At 55.2% G+C, this 18,691-nt stretch overlaps 2 protein-coding genes across 3 annotated transcripts in view; both read right to left on the reverse strand.

Moving 5' to 3' along the window:
- Positions 1-18,691, reverse strand: part of OGFR (opioid growth factor receptor) — a 431,648-nt gene that overhangs the window by 147,098 nt on the left and 265,859 nt on the right. The window lies entirely within an intron of this gene.
- SLCO4A1 (solute carrier organic anion transporter family member 4A1) overlaps positions 218-18,691 on the reverse strand; it is a 38,575-nt gene continuing 20,101 nt past the window's right edge. The window contains exons 6-13 of one of the 2 annotated variants that reach the window (XR_007717061.1): positions 15,577-15,731; positions 14,183-14,378; positions 12,882-13,047; positions 12,609-12,781; positions 12,256-12,320; positions 11,740-11,888; positions 3,354-3,491; positions 218-1,648 (exon numbers count right to left, since the gene is read on the reverse strand). Coding sequence is in view for 1 of the 2 variants with exons in the window: in XM_050745082.1 (XP_050601039.1) it covers positions 8,939-9,082; positions 11,740-11,888; positions 12,256-12,320; positions 12,609-12,781; positions 12,882-13,047; positions 14,183-14,378; positions 15,577-15,731 (1,048 nt within the window). In the remaining variant the exon portion in view is untranslated. Of the gene's footprint in view, positions 1,649-3,353; positions 3,492-8,545; positions 9,083-11,739; positions 11,889-12,255; positions 12,321-12,608; positions 12,782-12,881; positions 13,048-14,182; positions 14,379-15,576; positions 15,732-18,691 lie in introns of those variants that run through there. The other variant, XM_050745082.1, reaches the window with a different exon arrangement.

Consider the following 18,691-nt stretch of genomic DNA (forward strand, 5'->3'; position numbering starts at 1 on the left):
TGCTGTTGAGAGCCAGGGGGAAGCTGTGTCCCTTCAGACAAGCAAGTCGGGAAAGACAGTGTCACGCCTGCTGATCTGAGGGGAGGGGACACGGACCTCCCCGTCTTGATGAGGGAGGGGCAAGGTGCTGGGAGGGCGCTCGGAATGGGAAAGACAGCATGGGCATTTGGGGAAAGTGCCATCTGCCATCATCTGCTCTGTGGCCCTGGAAACTCATAATTCTCCCTCATGCGAAATAAACTCACCTTCTGCCCTGGCTGCCCTACGGTCTCTTTCCACGGTTACATCAAACTCGGACTCAAGCCCGGGGTCTTGTCCCGCAATCCCAGTCCGGGTATGGACACGGTGCTGCAGGCGTGCGGCTCCCAGGTGCACCCCCCTCTCCATCTGAAGAGCTGTGAACTGAAGAGTTATCTGCCCCTGACAAGCTAACACCAGTAGTGGGACAGACACAGACCACACTGTCGGCTCTCCTTTCAGAGAGCAGGGAGGGGAGAGGCACACAGCGTCTCCTGGGCATGTGGTCCTGAAATTTGGGTGAGTGAAATTACTGGGCCGGGCTGAGGGCTCAGTCCTAGCTCAGGGGATGGCTCTCCAGGGCCGCCCTGCCATCTGAGCCCTCAGTTCCATCCTCTGGGTCAACCTTCCTTTTCCATAAAATTAGTTCATCCTTGTAGCTGAAAAGTTTTTGCAAACTGCCAAAACTCACCCAAGAAGAAACAGATAAAGTGAATAGTCCTGTATTTATTTAAAAAATGGATTTTTTTTTTCAATGAAATCTTCTGAAAAAGAAATCTCCAGGTCTAGATGTCTTCATTAGTGAATTCTAAGTAACATCAATTTATTCAATCTCTTCTAACAAATATACAAATGGATGAGGGGCTGCAACTACCACACAGCCTGGTGATTTTACTCAGAGAGATAAGCTCATGTTCACACAAAGCCTGCACGTGGATATTCGAGCACAGCCAATACAGGAAACTGCACAGGAGATAAAAACAGCATACAGATTAATACACACGCACGCAAGTGTGTACACATGGCTTAATACATACACATGAGTGTGTACACACGGCTTAATACACACACACGAGTGTGTACAAATGGCTTAATACACACACACACACGGTTGTGTACACATGGCTTAATAAACACACACACAAGTGGCACACACGGCTTAATATACACGTACACGAGTGAGTAGAAGCAGAACCACAGAATTGGAATAAGGTTGAGAGGCTGGCTGTTGGTGATATCAAAGTACAGTTTTGTAGAATCTTACCATGGGGGAGACTGGGCAAAGTGTACAAGGGATCTCTTTGTATTGTTTATTTCTTACAGCTGCATAGAAGTCTAACATTACTTCAACTTAAAGAAAAGAAAGCCAGGAAGGGTGGCTCATGCCTATAATCCCTGCACTTTGGGAGGCCAAGGAAGGTGGATCAGATGAGCCCAGGAGTTACAGACCAGCCTGGGCAACAAAATTTACACAAATCATCTGGGTGTGGTGGTTTGTGCCTATAGTCCCAGCTACTCAGGATGCTGAAGTGGGAGGATCAGCTGAGCCTTGAGCCCGGGGAGGGTGAGCCTACAGTGAGGCGTGTTCATGCCACTGTACTCCAGCCCAGGTGACAGAGTGAGACCCTGTCTGGAAAAACACAAAGAGGATGAAACATTTCCCAAGTGATTTTATGAAGCCAGCATTACCCATATACCAGAACCAGATAAAGACAGTACAAGAAAATAAAACTAGACACCAATATCTTTCATGAATATAGACACAAAAATCCTTAACACAACACCAGAAATTGAATCCAGCAATATTTAAAAGCATAGCCCATGATTAAATGTGGTTTACCCCAGAGTGGGGGCAGGCCTAACATTCCGAAAGTGACCAGCGCAATCTGCCACATCAGCACTGAAGAAGATCTACTGCAGGGTTGTGTCAACAGACTCAGAAACGGCCATCGAAGCTCAACACCCATTTACAGTTTAAAAAAAAAACTGTCAGCAAACTAGAAATAGAAGGGGAACCTCTTTAACTGATAAAGGGCTTCTATTAAAAAAAATAGGCCGGGCGCGGTGGCTCAAGCCTGTAATCCCTGCACTTTGGGAGGCCGAGACGGGCGGATCACAAGGTCAGGAGATCGAGACCATCCTGGCTAACATGGTGAAACCCCGTCTCTACTAAAAATACAAAAAAAAAAAAAATTAGCCGGGCGAGGTGGCGGGTGCCTGTAGTCCCAGCTACTCGGGAGGCTGAGGCAGGAGAATGGTGTAAACCCGGGAGGCGGAGCTTGCAATGAGCTGAGATCTGGCCACTGCACTCCAGCCTGGGCGACAGAGCGAGACTCTGTCTCAAAAAAAAAAAAAAAAAAAAAAAAAAATACGTGCAGCTAACATCACACTTCACACTGAGTGGTGGACTGTTTTCTCCTAAGGCGAGGAACACGTAAAGGATGCCTTCTCTCACCATTCCTATTTGACATTGTACTGGAGGTTCCAGCCAGTGCAATAAGGCAAGAAAAATTAATGAAAGGAATATAGATTGGAGAGGAAGAAATAAAAACTCTCCCTCTTCACAGATGACTTGGCTGTTTATGTAGAAATCCCACGGCATCTGCCCAAAAGTGGGCCTAGCAGGTTTCATGACACAGAGTCAGCACGCGGGACTCAACTGCAATCTCTCTACGCCAGCAGAGGGTGCTGGGAAATGAAATTGCAAATACAGCAGCAGTTTCTATGAACGTTCAACTCAGTCATTATGAAAACATGGTGGTTCCTATGGATGTTCCTCGGGTTCACCCCATCAGCCCAAATCTCGATCTACAAATCTTGTCAAGATGAGTCCTCCTCTCCTGGGGGATTCCTGGGGGTCGCCCTGGAACACTTCCCTGAAGATTCTTAGAAACTCCGTGTTTCGTGCAGAGCGTCTTTAAGGTATACCCTCAAGATCCACGCAGACCTTTCCTTTATTGGAGAGAGTCTATGAATAATTGCCTGAAATTTTTCTGCTGTTTTAACAGAGGAGTTTAGGGCCACACCCTTCACTCCCTCCTTAGACCCTCTGCTGCTGCTGTCGTCTGAGCCTGACATCCTTTCATTAATTTAAGGATCCTTTACCACCTGGAGAATCTTGGAATGAAAAACAGTGTTTTTGATTTTATTTTTTAAGCCACTGTGCAGTAAAACTGGATTGTAAGAAGTGATTCTATAAACCAGGCCTGGTGGCTCACACCTGTAATCCCAGCACTTTGGGAGGCCGAGGCAGGAGGACTGCTTGAACTCAGGAGTTCAAAACCAGCCCGGGCAACATAGCAAGACACCATATCTACAAAAAATATAAAAATTACCTGGGTGTGGTGGTGCATGCCTGTAGTCCCAGCTACCTGGGAGGCTGAGGTGGGAAGATCACTTGAGACCAGGAGATCAAGGCTTCAGTGAGCCATGATTGTACCACTGCACTCCAACCTGAGTGGCTGAGTGAGAACCTGTATAAAAAAAAAAAAAAAAAAAGGAAAAAAAAAGGAATTTGACACATGTATGGATTTGTGGAACCATGCCCACCGTCAGGACACAGATTGCTTCATGACCCAGAGCACCTCCGCCATGCTCCTTTCTTGTTTGCCTGAGATGGAGTCTTGCTCTGTTGCCCAGGCTGGAGTGCAGTGGTGTGATCTCGGCTCGCTGCAGCCTCTGCTTCCCAGGTTCAAGTGATTCTCCTGCCTCAGCCTCTGGAGTAGCTGGGATTATAGGCAGGCGCCACCAAGCCCTGCTAATTTTTGCATTTTTAGTAGAGATGGGATTTCATCATGTTGGCCAGGCTGGTCTCGAACTCCTGATCTCAAGTGATCTGCCTGCCTCGGCCTCCCAAAGTGCTGGCATTATGGGTGTGAACCTCCCTGCCCAGCCCCAGGCTACTTTCAAAAGCCACACTTTCCTTTCCACCCCAGCCCCTGGCAGCAGCTGGTCTCCTCTCCATCCCTGCAGCTTTGCCTTTTGGAAGCTGTCGTGTAAATGAAACCATACACTACTAGCCTCTTGGGTCTGGTTCTTTTGCTCAGCATGGTGCCTCCCAGGTTCGTCCCTGTCGCATATTAACAGTGCCTCCCTTCACGGCTGAGTCCAGTGCGTGGCTGTGTGATGATCCTTTCAAGCCCCAGAGGACATTTGGGTGGTTTCCAATTTTGTTGATGATTGTGAAAATTTGCTTGAACCCGGGAGTAAGAGGCTGCAGCGAGCTGAGATTGCACCACTGCACTCCAGCCTGGGCGACAGAGCAAGACCCAGTCTCAAAAAAAAAAAAAAAAAAAAAAAGAATTGCGCTATAAAAAACATTTGTGTACAAGATGTTGTGTGAACATAATTTTGCCTTTCTCTAGGAGTGGAATTTCTGTGTTATAAGAAGGTGCGGGTCTAACTTTATAGTAAACCGTAGAGCTGGGTTCCTGAGCAGCCGTATTGTTCTCCACATCCACCAGCGACGGGTGAGCGTTCCAGCTACCCGAGCCTTCATCAGCACTTGGCACTGTCAACAGCTTTCTTTTAAATTCTGTTAAGTCCTGGCTTCTTTAATTTTATCTAAATTTTGCTTGAAAACTAAGGTTAAGAAACGAAACCCTCTCTTGTCCTCCTTACGCAAAGCCTGCTGGTGTTCCCGCCTGGAGTCGCTACTCGCCGGGGCATCTGCACATTCTCTGCCTCTGTGTCCCCGCAGGCCTCAGCGCTGCATAACCTACTGTTCCTGTCCTCTGAGGCTTTCCCTTCCTCCAGCTTCCGTCAACCCTTGCCTCACTTTCCTTCAAGCCTTTACTGACAGCAGAGGCCCTCAGGCTTAACACAGCATCATTACTTCTTTCCTTTCCAAATCTGCAGGTGTGGCTAGTGGGAAGGGCTGATTCCCTCCCCTACAAGGGGAGTGGGCACAGAGAGCCCAGCTGGGGACTGGAGCACCCAAGACGGCACCCCCATCACGGCGAACTCGGCCTGAGAGCTGGTGCACAGAGCCAGGGCTCCCATGGTCTGGGCTTCCTCACAGCGTGGCACTGGGTTCCCACGGCGAGCGTGCCCAGAAGGCACTGACAGTAGAAGCTGTGTCACCTCTGCCACGAGGCAGTCCCAGTCGCCTGCCAGGGTCAAAGAGAGGGTGCACAGACCCCACCTCCAGCAGAGGGAATGGGACGTATTGTGGCTGTTGTTGGAAAATATCATCTGCCTCAGTGGGGTTGGAGTGTAGGTCTCTATGCCCCCTTCTTGCTTCCCGTCATCCTAAGGAAGTGAGCGGGGAGGGAGTTGGGGTGCCTCTGAACATGGGGCCCACACATGCTCTCCTGGCAGAGCTGCGGTTATGGAACAGACACCAGAAGGTTATGGAATAGACACAGATACACCAACATATCTCCAGGGTCTACAGGAGTGAAAGCACAGGGCAGGCAGTCAGCGACGAATGCATGGATGGATGGATTTAATAATAGCTTTACGGAGATACAAGTCACATCCCCAAATATTCACCTTTTAAAGCGTACAATTCGGTGTTTTAAGCGTGTTCACAGAGTTGTGCAACCATCAACATTATCTAACTCCGGAACATTTCATCACTGCACCAAGATGCCCTGCACCCATGACAGTCGCTCCCACCTCACCTTCCCCCAGCCCCTGGAACCACTAGTCCATTTTCTGTCTCTACAGATGGGTCCATTCCAGGCATTTCTTATAAAAGAATCACAAAACACGTCTGATTGACGGCCAAGCGAGACCCACCGTGTGGTCAGCCCATGTTGATTTACCTACTCATCAGCCAGGTGACATTCAGGCTGGTTCACTTTTGGACTATTAGGAGCAATGTTGCCGTGAACCCTTGTATGCTTGTCTTTATGTGGACACGTGCTTTCATTTCTCTTGGGTAGATACCTAGGAATGGAATTGCTGGGTCTTCTGCTAATTCCATGGTTAACTTTTTGATGAACTGCCAAACTGTTTTCCAAAGTAGCTGTGCCATTTTTCCATTTTCCATTCCCACCCACAGTGTGTGAGGATTCCAAGTTCTCCACGACTTGTCGTTTTCTGGTTTCATTTGTTTGTTTGCTTTTTGTTTTTGATGCAGTCAGCACTGTGGCTTTGGTTTGCACTTTCCTGGGTGTCTGGGAAAATCTTGAGCATCTTCTCCTGGGCTCGTTGTCTTTTGTGATGAAATAAAATTCAAATCCTTTGCCCATTTTTAAATTGGATCATCCTTTAATTGCTGGGTTGTAGGAATTCTTCTTACATTCTGGATTCAATTCTTCTGATTATTTTGCGAAAGTCTTACGCTGCCACCCAGGCTAGAGTGCAGTGGCACAATCAGAGGATGATCTGGCCCCACACACGTGCGTGTGCGTGACTCTAGTTCCCCAACTCTGCCTAAAGGGCACTTTCCCGACAGCTCTTGCAGGGGGTGTGGCTAAGTTTGGGAGCGTCCATCACAACCGCCATACGATACACAAGGAGTCAGCTCTTGATGCATGGAGGAGGAAAGTGAATGACAGCAGGGATCCGTGGGCATGACCCGCTTAGGCATAAAGTGGATAAAGGCTTTCTAAAACACAGCCGACGCCCTGCCCATTACCAGGGCCGGGACTGTTTCCATTTTCTCCCTGGGCCTTTTGGCTTGTTCCTGCCTCAGGACCCTGGCACTTGTTGTTTTTGTTTGTTTTTTACCTAAAATGTTCATCCCCTCCTGAGGTCTCAGCACATCACCTCCTCTGAGAAGCCTTCCCTGACTGCCCTAATGGCGCCCCCGGCCTCCCTGTAGGGAACCCTGTATCCACCCCTTTCCATCAGTTCTGGAGAAGAGGACCTCGTGTTGGCCTGGTGCCACTGTCTCTCCAGCACCTGGAATGGAGCCTGGCAGAGGTGCTCGGCAAACCCCTCCTGTCGGCAAACACTGCACGAAGATGTGCAAGGTGCCTGGATGGTGCCTCTGTGGCTCCTGGGCCTGTCCCGTGACCCTACCTGTCACTTGGGCTGAGTCCCCCTTGGGGTTCCAGGAGCCCACGCTGCCACTCAGCACGTGGCCAGGGTTGCCCCTGCCTGATCTGAAGACTGTGAGGACAAGAGTCGGTGGGCCAGCACCCTCATGCCTCTGGGGCTCCACTTCCTTTCTGTGAGGTCAACCAGGTGACCGAGGGAAGGGGAGGCCCTGGAGTGGGGTGGGGTCCTCACTACAGAAGGAATCCAAGAGCAGACGCGTGGGAATCTCCAACCACACTGCAGCCTCTGGGGTGGGTCTTGGCACAGTGCTGAGTGAACACTCCAATCCCAAAGGTCCCACACTGGACGACTCCTGCAGGTAGCATTCTCGAGGCAGCCACGTTGCAGATGGGGACTGGCTCAGTGCGCACAGGGGCAGGGATGCCTGGGAGGGTGGTGGGCATGGCATGAGGGGTTCCAGGTTCCAGGGAGCAGCTCTGCAGCCTGATCACCTGCACGCGTAGTAAACGGCAAAGCATTAGACACACCTGCCCACGCGGCTCACGGTGCGACCCTCATTGTGGTCACACAAGATGCAGCCACTGGGGAGGGGTGTGTGGCTGGGTGCCCCGGGAATGCCCCGCACAGGCCTCCTAGGGCTGCCTCTTTGTCCTGTGCACACCCTGAGTGCCCAGCCCCGGTCACCTGTCCGACACCCCTCCTGTTGTTCCCAGCACCTCTGGAGACCTGACCTGGGTCACTCGAGGCCCAGCCCTTGCTGAAGGGCCAAAGCCTGGATCAGCAGAGGGTAGAGAGGAGATTCCCACCAGAGCAGAAACCCGCCCTCACATCCGACACTTCTGACATCAGTCCTGCCCAGCCTGGTCACCGCATGGTCAGATCTGGACGTTCAGAGAAGGGTAACAGACTCCCCCAATCTTACAGGATGCGAGGGGTCAATGGCCTTCCCAGTACCCTGGCCTCGTGCTCGCTGTTTTCACCACCACCATCCCAGGGCCCCTCCATCCCATGGGGCAGCTCAAACTGCCTTTTCCTTGGTGCCCAAACCTCCCAGCCTTCTCCTGACCTCAGAGCATCACCCGGGGACACTGACCAGGATGAGGGCCTGTATCTCCCCTCATTCCCATGGGGCTCTCCCACTGGGGTCTGTGCCACCAGCAGTCTCCAGAGCCGCTCCACAGGCCTTGGAACCACGCAGCTGCCACCCGTGACCCACCACCCTCCTGGGATGAGGCATGGCTGTCCGAGGGCCTTGCAAACGAGAGGGCCTGTGCTGGCTCCCGTGCACGCGTGCATACACATACACATACACACGTGCACACACACACACACACACACACATTTCAGTGTTAACAGCAGCTGCCGGCCACTTCTGTCCTCAGTCCCAATGTGCAAAGACAGAGCTCAGGTCATTCACGGAAGTGTCCGGGGCGGGGACCCAGGCTTGAAGCCTGAGGCTGAACTGGAGGCGGGAGCCGGTCTCCGTTGGAGCACACAGTCCCAAAGACCATACCAAGGATGGCGAGACCACCAAACTCTGCAAACTCATAGAAATAAAGCACACGGTATGGGGACACAGGCTTAAATACAAAATATATTTAGATATGCACAGCTTTCACTGAGGACACACAAGCCTTCCTTGGGTTGCAGGCCCGCACCCTCCCAGTGGGATTCAGCCCCTCAGAGCTTGCCCTCACGCATCCCACACACGATCAGGTATAAAATACATTCTATAAATATCTTCTGATGCAAAATATGTGTCCATAAATATATATTTGTGCAAGTTCCTCCCACCCACTGAAGGGCTGTACAGCTCGGGACAGGAGTTCACAGCTGACTTTAAACCACAGGTTAACTAGAAGGTTGCAGGTCAAATAGAAGTTTCCATGTGATTGCATCACCCAAGGGCACCGTTCTGTCATCAGGAAATGCTGAGTGCCTGCTGTGGCCGGGTGGGCGTGGGCGGTGGTCAGATGCTGCTCTGGAGCTGGCTATCTGTGGCACTGCCAGGGGCCGAGGACTGGCTGGGCAGACAAGCTTCCAGGCCATCTGAAGACTCCGACAGGGGCTTGTATAAACAGCAGGCTGTGGCAAAGAAGAGGACGCCCAGCACCTGGGGAGAGAGGAGCCCACTGGACCTTGCTGGAAGCCCGGCCAGACCTCTGGACGCTGGTGGCCTGTCCCGGGCCTGTCCCTGCCCTAGCCTGCAGCGCCCTCGCCAGGCCACGGAAACCCATCCTGCTCTGACAGCGTCTCCCCCGTATAACCGGTTTGTAGCGTAGACACCAACACTGTTAAAGAGGGAATGAAGCACACCCTTTGAAAACAGGGGCACAGGACTGGGGGGCTTGTCATGGGTTGGATGTTGCCAGACACCTGTGAATGGGAACTTTCTTGGAAACAGGGCCTTTGCAAATGTAATTAAGGATTTGAGATGTCATCCTGGATCTAAGGTGGGTCCTAAATCCAATGACTGGTGTCCTCACGAGAGAAAGGAGAGGAAGACGAGGCAGGGACAGAGAGAAAGGCCAACGCAGCTGCAGACAGAGCCAGAGCGCGGAAGGAGCCAGCCCTGCCCCCACCTTGATTCTGACTTCTGGCGTCAGACCTGTGAGTGAGTCTGGCTCTGCTATGCTAGGCCACCCCATTTGCGGTCGTTTGTCATGGCGGCCACAGAAACCTCACACAGAGCCAGTTGCTGGTTGCCGGTCGCCACCACAGCCCGGATTCAAGCCCGGGTGCCACCATCATGGGCAGTTCTTAACCTTCAGGGTCTTGGTTTGTCAACGAGGGGCCGCACCGACTTTGCAGGGCGAGAGGATGATGTGGCAGGAATCCCGCGTGGGCCCCAAAGGCGGTACGGTCCAAGCGCAGATGCTGCCGCAGTGCCCACGCACAGTACATGTGCCCACTACGGTTTCCACGCTGGGCGTGGGCCAGGAACACCCACTGTGCCTCCTGGAGCGTCAGCCTGGCTGATGGCCCCGAGCCTGCATTCAGGGAGTGCGGCTGTTCTGACTCGGTGTGGGACAAAGTGGAACGTGAGGGTGTTCGTAAGGAGACACTGTGCTCCCCCCGCTAAAATTAACACGGACGCAGGCGCTGCTGAGGCCAACTCTGACCCCCTGGACACGGCTCCCGCTGGCTGTGCTGAGCCCGGGGGATGGTTACGTGTGGAGGGCTCTCAGCCTGCTGCTCCCGGACAAGGGATGCATCCAACAGACACACCCTGGGAACGTACAGCAGCCCCGTCATCGCAGACACTGAGACCCCTGTGGACGCGTGAGTCGAGGGTGGTCCTCAGCCCAGCCAAGGAACCACACATTCTCATGAAGGAAGCGCCTCCGGCTTCCCGCTGGCAGAGCCGAACGGCAGCGTCAGTGGTCCGGTGCTTTGGGGCCACGGCTAGGTAAATTAGGGTGGCTGGAACACGGCACTGCGATACGGTGATGGGGGATGTGGTAACCACACCGGCTAAGTGATTATCAGGTGGTGGTGTGGACAGCCTGGACGCGATGGACAAAGGTTATGTCTTATGAAGTCATTTGGTCAATTTCCTGATGCACACATGCCTTTGGCCTCCCCAAACATCGCCACTCCCTGAGCAGAGACGCGCCTGACAGACAGTCGTCCGTTATTTGATGCCAAAGTGAAAGGCGTATCACACAGGGCTTGGGCCTTAGGATCCAGTATCCCCAAAGCTCCCTGCAGAATAATTGCTGACCTTACCTTCTTCCAAAGTTGGACAAAGGGAGAATGCGAGTCCTGGGCAGGACAGATCAAGATTTCACCAGACTGTGCAGAATGGCACATGCTTTAAAAGTTATGAACTGTTTGCTTCTGGAATTTCCTATTTAATATATTCAGACTGTGGTTGACCTCGGGTAACTGAAACCGTGGAAAGTGAAACCTCAGATGAGGGGGAAACCAAGGTATATTTCTCTTTAAATTAACCCACTCTGCTTCTCTCCAGGGCCACGCAAGGCCCTGCTCAGACTCACCTATTTTCTGTTAATCCCAGGGGAGGTGAACCAGCTGGGCTCCTTCCCTTTCTCTAACCTCCCTCCCGGAAAGCCTGAGGCCAGGGGTTCCTGCAGGATCAACTTTCCTGGGTCTGTCACCCAAGGAAGAACGTGAAGATCCTCTGAACAGCTGGCCCTAGGACCGCATTCTATTTAGAAGGTTTTGTGCTTTATCCTCTAACGGGGGCAAATTCCAAACACAAATACTGCGCTTCCTCCCAGGTAGCATATGCCAGAAGTCACAACAGAAAGTTTGTTAGCTTGAAAAATGAGGGCCAGGCTAAGAGATCCAATGGAATTCAAGGTGCACTGAGCATGGAGAGGCTACAACCTACCCGCTGGTCCCCCAGACCAAGGCCCGGAGCGGACCAGCTAATACAGCCGCTCTAATGAAAGGAGCTGCTTATTTCTGCAAAGCTTTTGGTTAACAGGCACCCCAGGCACACGCAAGACCACACTGCGGAGGGGCAGCCCCGGGAGGCGGGAGAGGGAGCAGCACCTGCGCCTGGGCTTTGCAGGAGCTGCTGGGGACCTGGACAGTGAACCCCAGGGGGAGGCCCTGCAGTCGGCCTGCCTCCCTCCACAACCAGCTCATGAGGAGTTGGGGAAGGGCCCCTTCTAGAAACTGGCTGTGAGGACATCTGTGATGTACTGGGCTGTGGTCCAAGCTGCGGAAAGATGACGGAGTGTCTGGAGCCCCCAGCCACCCTCAGAGCAGACCCTCCGTCCCTCCCCTGGGCCTGCTCACCTTGTACAGGAGCCCCATGATGAGGATGTAGTGGCTCATGGCCGAGTTCTGGTACACCAAGCAGGAGCCCTGCTGGCCACACTGGTCCTGCCACAGCAGACAGGCCTTGTCGATCACCCAGCCGAAGGCAATAGGCCCCGGGATGCCCCCTGTGGAGAGAAGCCCACTCAGCACCCACACTCCCGGTGGGCAGGGGGCAAGGCAGGGGGCGGGCAGCCAAAAGGCCTGGAATACTGGCCGTTGGAGTTCTCAGCGGGTGCAAAGGGGCTTAAATGTTCCTTTCTTTGGAGATTCGGCATTGGGGCTGGGAGTTTCCCATGGTCTCCCAGGGAAAGCCTTTGGGCAAATAAATGACGATGGGCCCCTCTAGTGGACAGTTAGGGAATGGAACCCTTCCCAGGCAGGCACAGCCTCCTGCTGGGAAGCACATCCACTTGGTGGTTAGACACTTGCCCATGCCCTTGTGCAGTGAGCACACTGCACAACTGACCATGGCTTCCTCACACTGCACAGTACCTAGTATTCTAACTACAATCCACTGGATTCCCAGGGCAAAGGATCTCTGAGGGTCACGGACACATCTGCAATAGAAAACCGCAGCGTCAGCACCACAGAAGTGGGGTTGCATGCCAAGTCATCCCCCAGGCCAGCGGCCTCCTGGCCCAGCCCCCAGCCACATCGTCACCTCCCCAAGCGAGAAGCCCCTCATCAGAGGTCAGAGACAGTGAGGTCTCTCCCGCCACCAGTGACAGGCCCGCTTAGCAGGGGCCTGGGTGTTTCCCGGAGCGCTCCCGTCTCAGGATCCGCAGAGCTCTGCTCGGGGTGCTGCAAGGAAAGCGTTGGACAAGCGCACACCCGGCCCCGCTTACCGTAGAGTTGCCGTTAGTGCAGGAATGCTGCTGAGGAATGTAAAGAAAATTACAACGAATATGAAAACCAGAAGGAGGGGCTTTCTCTGACAAGTTGAAGTGCATTTCCCTGCAGTGGCATGGCCAAAACCAGAGGAAACATTCTGAGGGATACAGCTACAGTCTCGGTACACCTGGGAAGCCCAACAATAGCGCCGATTACAAGGGGAAGGCACGGGGGCCCCTTCCCAGGGTCCAGGGGAGGACGGGGCAGTAGGCAGCGGCCTCACTCACCTTCTGGCCATCCACATTCATCTCAGTGGCTGCAGGGCACCCCGCATGGCACAGCGAGAAGTACATGAGGCCGTCTGAGCCACACACAGGGCTGTAGTGCTCCGGCTGGCAGCCACAGGCAGTGTTGCAGGGCGCCGTTAGGTTCAGGTGGCCTTCGGGCAGGAGGCTGCAGAAGGCGGACAAGCGGGTGGTGGGGCCCAGGCCAGAGCCATGCTAGAGCCCGGCAGGCACAGGGTCAGCCTTGAGGCTCATCCCCATGCAGCCTGCATTTTGGGTCTACAAACTTGCCAAGCTTGCACCACCCCCAGCACGCTGGGCACTCACGCTAGGCACTGCCTTCTGGTGATAAAATGGTTTTTCCTTCTCACGCAAGGAAGGTACCTCCGTGCCCCCCAGCACCGTCTGCCTGACACACAGCCCCTTTCCCTAGTTCATTTGTTTCTGGACAGGCAACACATTCACGCAGATCAAATGCAAACATTAAGAGCAAGCGAGCGCCAGGTACACAAAGGCGGCCTCGCAGCCCCAGCCCCACCCCAGTCCTCGGTTCTCCAGCCACAGGCTGGCCGTGTGTTTGCAGGAGTCATCTGCACGTACACGCCCCCCGCCGGTCACAAACGTCTGCACTTCTCCCTTGAATCAGAGCACACCATGCCCATTGTCCAACTCCTTCCTTTTCCCCCTTCACGGTGTGTCTTGGCAGTGGCCCAGGATGAGCTTCCTCCATTCCTTTGCGGGCAGGGCCTCTATCGTGAGGACAGCATAGTAACTCCGTCCACCCTGATGACTCTTAGGTTGTTTCCGATAATGACACAACGACCACTTTGTGCTTCTCGGTCTTGCACGGCGTCTGTAGGTGCACTCCCGGGGCCCGCAGGGCAGCGCCGAGGTGCAGGCTACCTGCATGTATTTTGGATATTCCCTAATTGCCACCTGACCAGCAGGTCCCCCTCCCACTTCCAGCACACGGCAACGCTGGGAGTGCATCCTGGGACACTACATCACTGACAGAGACCAGCCTTGAGGACCCCGAACACTGGGGCTGCTGTTCCATTTGACAGAGCAGAGGGCTGAGGCCCAGAGACACATATGACTGCCCAGGAGCACAGCCGGGACCTGAGCGCAGATGCTTCTGACGGCTGGCATGGCACACTTTCACGTGGATGCTGCCCTTGCTGCTGTCCTGCGACGTAGCCCTTTCCAAAAACCACCTCCCCCAAGTGCTGCACCCTTCCTCCTCCAACCAGGGACCACAGGTGCTCAGGGCCCCGACTCAAATCCAGGTGCCACCTGGCCCTCACCTCCTGCTGTAGCTGGCTGTGACGCCCGCCATGGGCACACCAGGGCAGTGGAGGGAGAAGACGAGGATGCCCAGCAGGCTGACGACGGTGCAGAACAGGCAGAACTTGATGACCGCGGAGCCCCGGAGCCTGAGCTTGTTCACAAAGAAGCCACCCAGGAAGGTGCCGCCACCGCCTGCTGGCACCACCAGGTACCCTGGGGAGAGGGAGGGACTCAGCCAGGGACTCAGGCAGGAGATGGTGGTGGGAGAGGGTGGCACATCAGCTGGGTCCACTTTACAGGTGGGGAAACTGAGGCACAGAGGTATCAATTCCTGCCTGCATGGCAGCACTTGACCCCACACCTGAGCGCTCAGCTGCTGCTGGAGTCCCAGGAGGGACCTCTGTCCAGGGTCCGCAGCGAGGACGCCTCAGAGGCCGAAAGACGCAGGGCATGGGCAGGGCTGCGGGAAGAGGAGAGTCCAGAATGCTCCAAGGTCAGCAGCCCATATCCCAGCGGGAAGCCAATGACTCCTCCAGTGCCCGCCCAGGGCAGCTACACCCCCTCCTGCCGCAGGGGCCTCTGCCGAGTCCCCACAGGCTGTGACACGGACATTTGTCGAAGCCTGAGTGGCCACCATCAGTACAAAATTAGGATTAGCTGACACCCCTCTTCTGGGCCAAGTGGGGAGGGGAAAGGATGGGAGGGGACAGGTTTGGGGGGACTGGTGGGGAGGTTCTCCAAGGGGCAGTACAGCTGACCTCTGGGGGTCTGCTGAGTGTGGGAGTGTGGGCTTATGAGGTCAGCCTGGAGGGGCCAGGCCTGGAGGGGCCTGTGGGGAAGGGAGGGGAACCCTCATCTGACACCCTCTTCTTATCTAGATGATAGGCCCTGGAAGGGCAGAGCATGGTAGATTGGCCGCGGTGGCCCACGTGCCATGGCCCAGGGTACCTGTGAATGCTGGCAGGAGGAGGAGCTGAGGAGGGGTCCCCACTTTCTGCAGACCAGCCCAGCCTAAGAAGGCCAGCCTGCCTCTGGCACTGAGAAACCCCCAGCTGCACTGTCCCAGGAGGTCCTGAGGCACCAGCACCCGCTCACAGAACCACCAGGTCCAAACCCTTCCTGCACCAAGTCACAGAAGCCAAGGCCGGTTGGCGAGTGGATGGAGCCTACCCCGGACCCTTCCACCTAGAAAGCATGTCCCACAAAGAGGGTGGGACCTCCATCCCCCAGGCCTGTGGACAGGGTCGCTCAGCCCCCGTGGCGCTCTCCACACCTGCTCTGGCTGGTAGGGGGAGGGCGGCACTCGCTGCCAGGTACCCTGTCCGGGTCTTCCTAGAAGATGTCCCGATTCTTCGCTTCTCTGAGAACTGACACAAAAGCAGAGGACCCCCAAGATCCAGAGTTTTCTCACCAAACAAGGTGGCAGCTTCCGAGGCACTCAGGCTGAACTGGGACTCCAAGAACTTGGGGCTAAACGTGGACATGCCGGTGATGAGTGTGGCCTCAGTGGCTCCAGCCAGGCACAGCAGGATGAACGTGGGGTTCTTCAGGAGGAGCCAGATGGAGCTGGGCAGAGGTGAGGGTGTGGAGAAAAGACCGAGGGTCAGAGTGGGCCAGACCCAGGGTGCGAGGAGCCTGCTGTTCCTGAGGCTGTCACCTCCCCGCTCTGAGCACAAAGGGCCCCAATTTTGACAGGCAGTAGAGTGGGGTACAGGCAGGTGGGGGATACCCATATTTATTCCAGAGAAACCCAGAGGGTGTCAGGCTGAGCCTGTGGCCCACTTGTCTAGAAAGCTGCAGCCCCTGATTAGGGAAAAACCTTATCAGTGCCTTGGCCAGAGCTTCAGCTCAGGTGGGCAGACCCCCCAAGTAACCCAGGACCCTGTTCCATCACGGGCCAGCAGCAGGGCCTGAAAAAGGGAACTGCCTGGGGGAGGCAGAGGCCAAGTCCAGGACTGGATAGGCCCCGGGATAGGGAACGGAGTCACCCGGAGTCACCAAGAGGTGCAGCCAGTCCTTAACCACCAGCCCCCGGGAGAAGTGGGATTGGAATCCTCCATCCAAGGAGCCCCTGGGTGGACCCAGCTGGCTTGGTTTGCACTTGGGGGCCACCGAGTCCTCAACCAGGGCGATTCCTTGGTGCATGCACCTGGGGCCCTGGGGGGAACTGTGGGAACTCTGAGCCCTGTCGTGGCCCTGAGGACTCAGCCTTTATATCTGCCTGTTGCAGTCCTGGCTGTGGGGTCTCAGGACGAGGACACGCCCCTCTGGAAGCTGGGAAGGCCTCAAGTCAGGCCTTGCAGTTTCTAACCCAGGTGGTGGCTGACAGCAGTGCGTCGGGGCTCCCCATCCCTGCACACGGGGCCCTGGTGGGTGGATGGGGGTCCTCCCCGTTTTTGTTAGCATTGGAGGGCCGAGCAGGGCTAACTCCCAACTGCTGCTTAAGCACGCAAGATGCTGAGATGGAAAACGTGTTGCGTGGCGTAAACCAAGCGAAGCCCTCCTGGCCAGTGCAGTGAGCGAGGCAGACAAGAGAAGGGGAACTGCCTCTGCAAAGAGAGGCTCGGCTCTCTCTGGGGTACACAGGTCACCAGACTGGGCAACGCTCACATCATCATCCCAGCTCACAGCTACACCCTGTTCACAGCACGCTCCTGTGCGTGACCCTTCTCCCCCAGAGTGGGGGGGGGCTCTTGGCCTCAGGGTGTTTGAGATGCAGCTATTGTCCTATCCCCAGAACTCGTAACACGGACCGGAGGCAGAGACTTTTCCTGAAGCCCTAGGTCATGGCACAACAGCCTCTCACATCAGCCCACGATAATGCAAATTTTCGCAATAAATGATGCGTCTACCACAGGAGGGGCACCAGGCACGTCGCTCTGCTCACACCACAGTGTCGCTGACTCGAACCCCTGCGTCTGCAGCTTAGCGACGTCCTGTAAACCTGTGCTTTCCAGCCTCCCGCCAGAGCAGAGCGCTGGCCTCACGTCACCCCACCGGCTCTTTCCTCCCAGCCACACCCAGAGCCTGGTTCCCATGAACACAACTCTGAACGCCTGGAACATTCAAATGCTCTTGTTCGAGGATGTACCCAAATGTAAATGGATTCTGAAGAATTAGGAACAGGCGATGCAGCCCTCGTTAGCCTGAGCCCCGACAGGCCCACAGGTGCCTTGCAGAGCTGATGTTAGCGACAGAAACCCCACTCCAGCCTCACACTCTGCCTGCTTGGAAGTGTTCACTGGCTTGGACTGACCTCGGCAGCCATGAACACGGTTTTTTGTTCCCTTCCCTGATTAAAATGGGACAGCCCAATTCTTTCAAAATTATTTCCCGACCTGAGGATTCCAAAGCCTTTCCTCCTGGGCAACTTGGCTCCCACGTCTTGAAAAAGGCAGATGACTGAGGGCAAAGGAGACCCCAGCCCATACCTCCCCTCCAGCCAGTCCAGGGCTGGGGTAGACACCCTGCGGGGGGAGTCCTGGTGTGCGGGGGGAGTCCTGGTGTGCGGGGGGAGTCCTGGTGTGCGGGGGGAGAGCTGAGGTGGACACCGAGGGGCGGTCCTGGCATATGGAAGTGAGAGCTGGGGTGGGCACCCTGGGGGTCCTGGTGTGTGGGGCAAGTCTGGGGTAGACACCCTGGGGGGGGGTCCTGGTCCTGGCGTGTGGGGGGCAGAGCTGGGGTGGGTCCTGGCATATGGAAGTGAGAGCTGGGGTAGACACCTGGGGGGGATCCTTGCATGTGGGGGGACAGAGCTGGGGTAGACACCCTGGAGGAGTCCCTTCCTGGGGCTTTTCCCAGACCTGCCCAGGCTTCAGGGTGCGTGGCTGCATTAGGAGGCCATGACTCTCCGAAGTGCTATGCAAACTTCATTTCTTAATCATGGATTGCTCGGCTGATATTCTCATGTTGAATTTGCCCAGAGAATTAGTCATGACTTTAAATAAAGGAAACATGTCCCACAATTTCTTACCAGAAACTGGTTTAGGGAACTAACCCTGGACATAAGCCTCTTTGTCACCCGATGAACTAAAAGTGCCCCAGGGTTCCCAGGTCCGTACTGGGGCTCACAGCCACGCTGGGAACAGGGCACCTGGCCCTCAGCTCTAAGCCGTTCTGCTGCCAGGTGGGGGAGAGAGGGTAAGCCGGCGCCTGCACGATGTTCCCAACTCCTGGTGAACGTGGCCCCAGGTCAGTTCGGCCCATGGGGTCACCCTCCCTAGCAGGCAGCTCCCAGCTCCTTCGGGAGTCTATCAGGGCCCTAATGAGGCCCCCCCTTCCCATCTTCATCCAGAGCCCTGCTCCTCTCTGCTGTGGACAGCTCGGGGCTTACAGAGGGGCCACCGTTGGCCCTGATGCCTTCCTCCTGTCCTGGTTGAGGACAGGCAGCAGGGACACACCCACTGCCCACATCCTCCACCCACTATGGCCAGTGAGACGCAGCCATTCGTAAGCTCAGGGACCTGCTGCTAAAGGGGCACAAGAGTCTCCCTGTGCTATGGCCTCAGAGGCTGAGGACTTGGGTG

Source organism: Macaca thibetana, chromosome 10 (genome assembly GCF_024542745.1).
Source record: "Macaca thibetana thibetana isolate TM-01 chromosome 10, ASM2454274v1, whole genome shotgun sequence".
In the NCBI taxonomy this organism is placed as follows: domain Eukaryota; kingdom Metazoa; phylum Chordata; class Mammalia; order Primates; family Cercopithecidae; genus Macaca; species Macaca thibetana.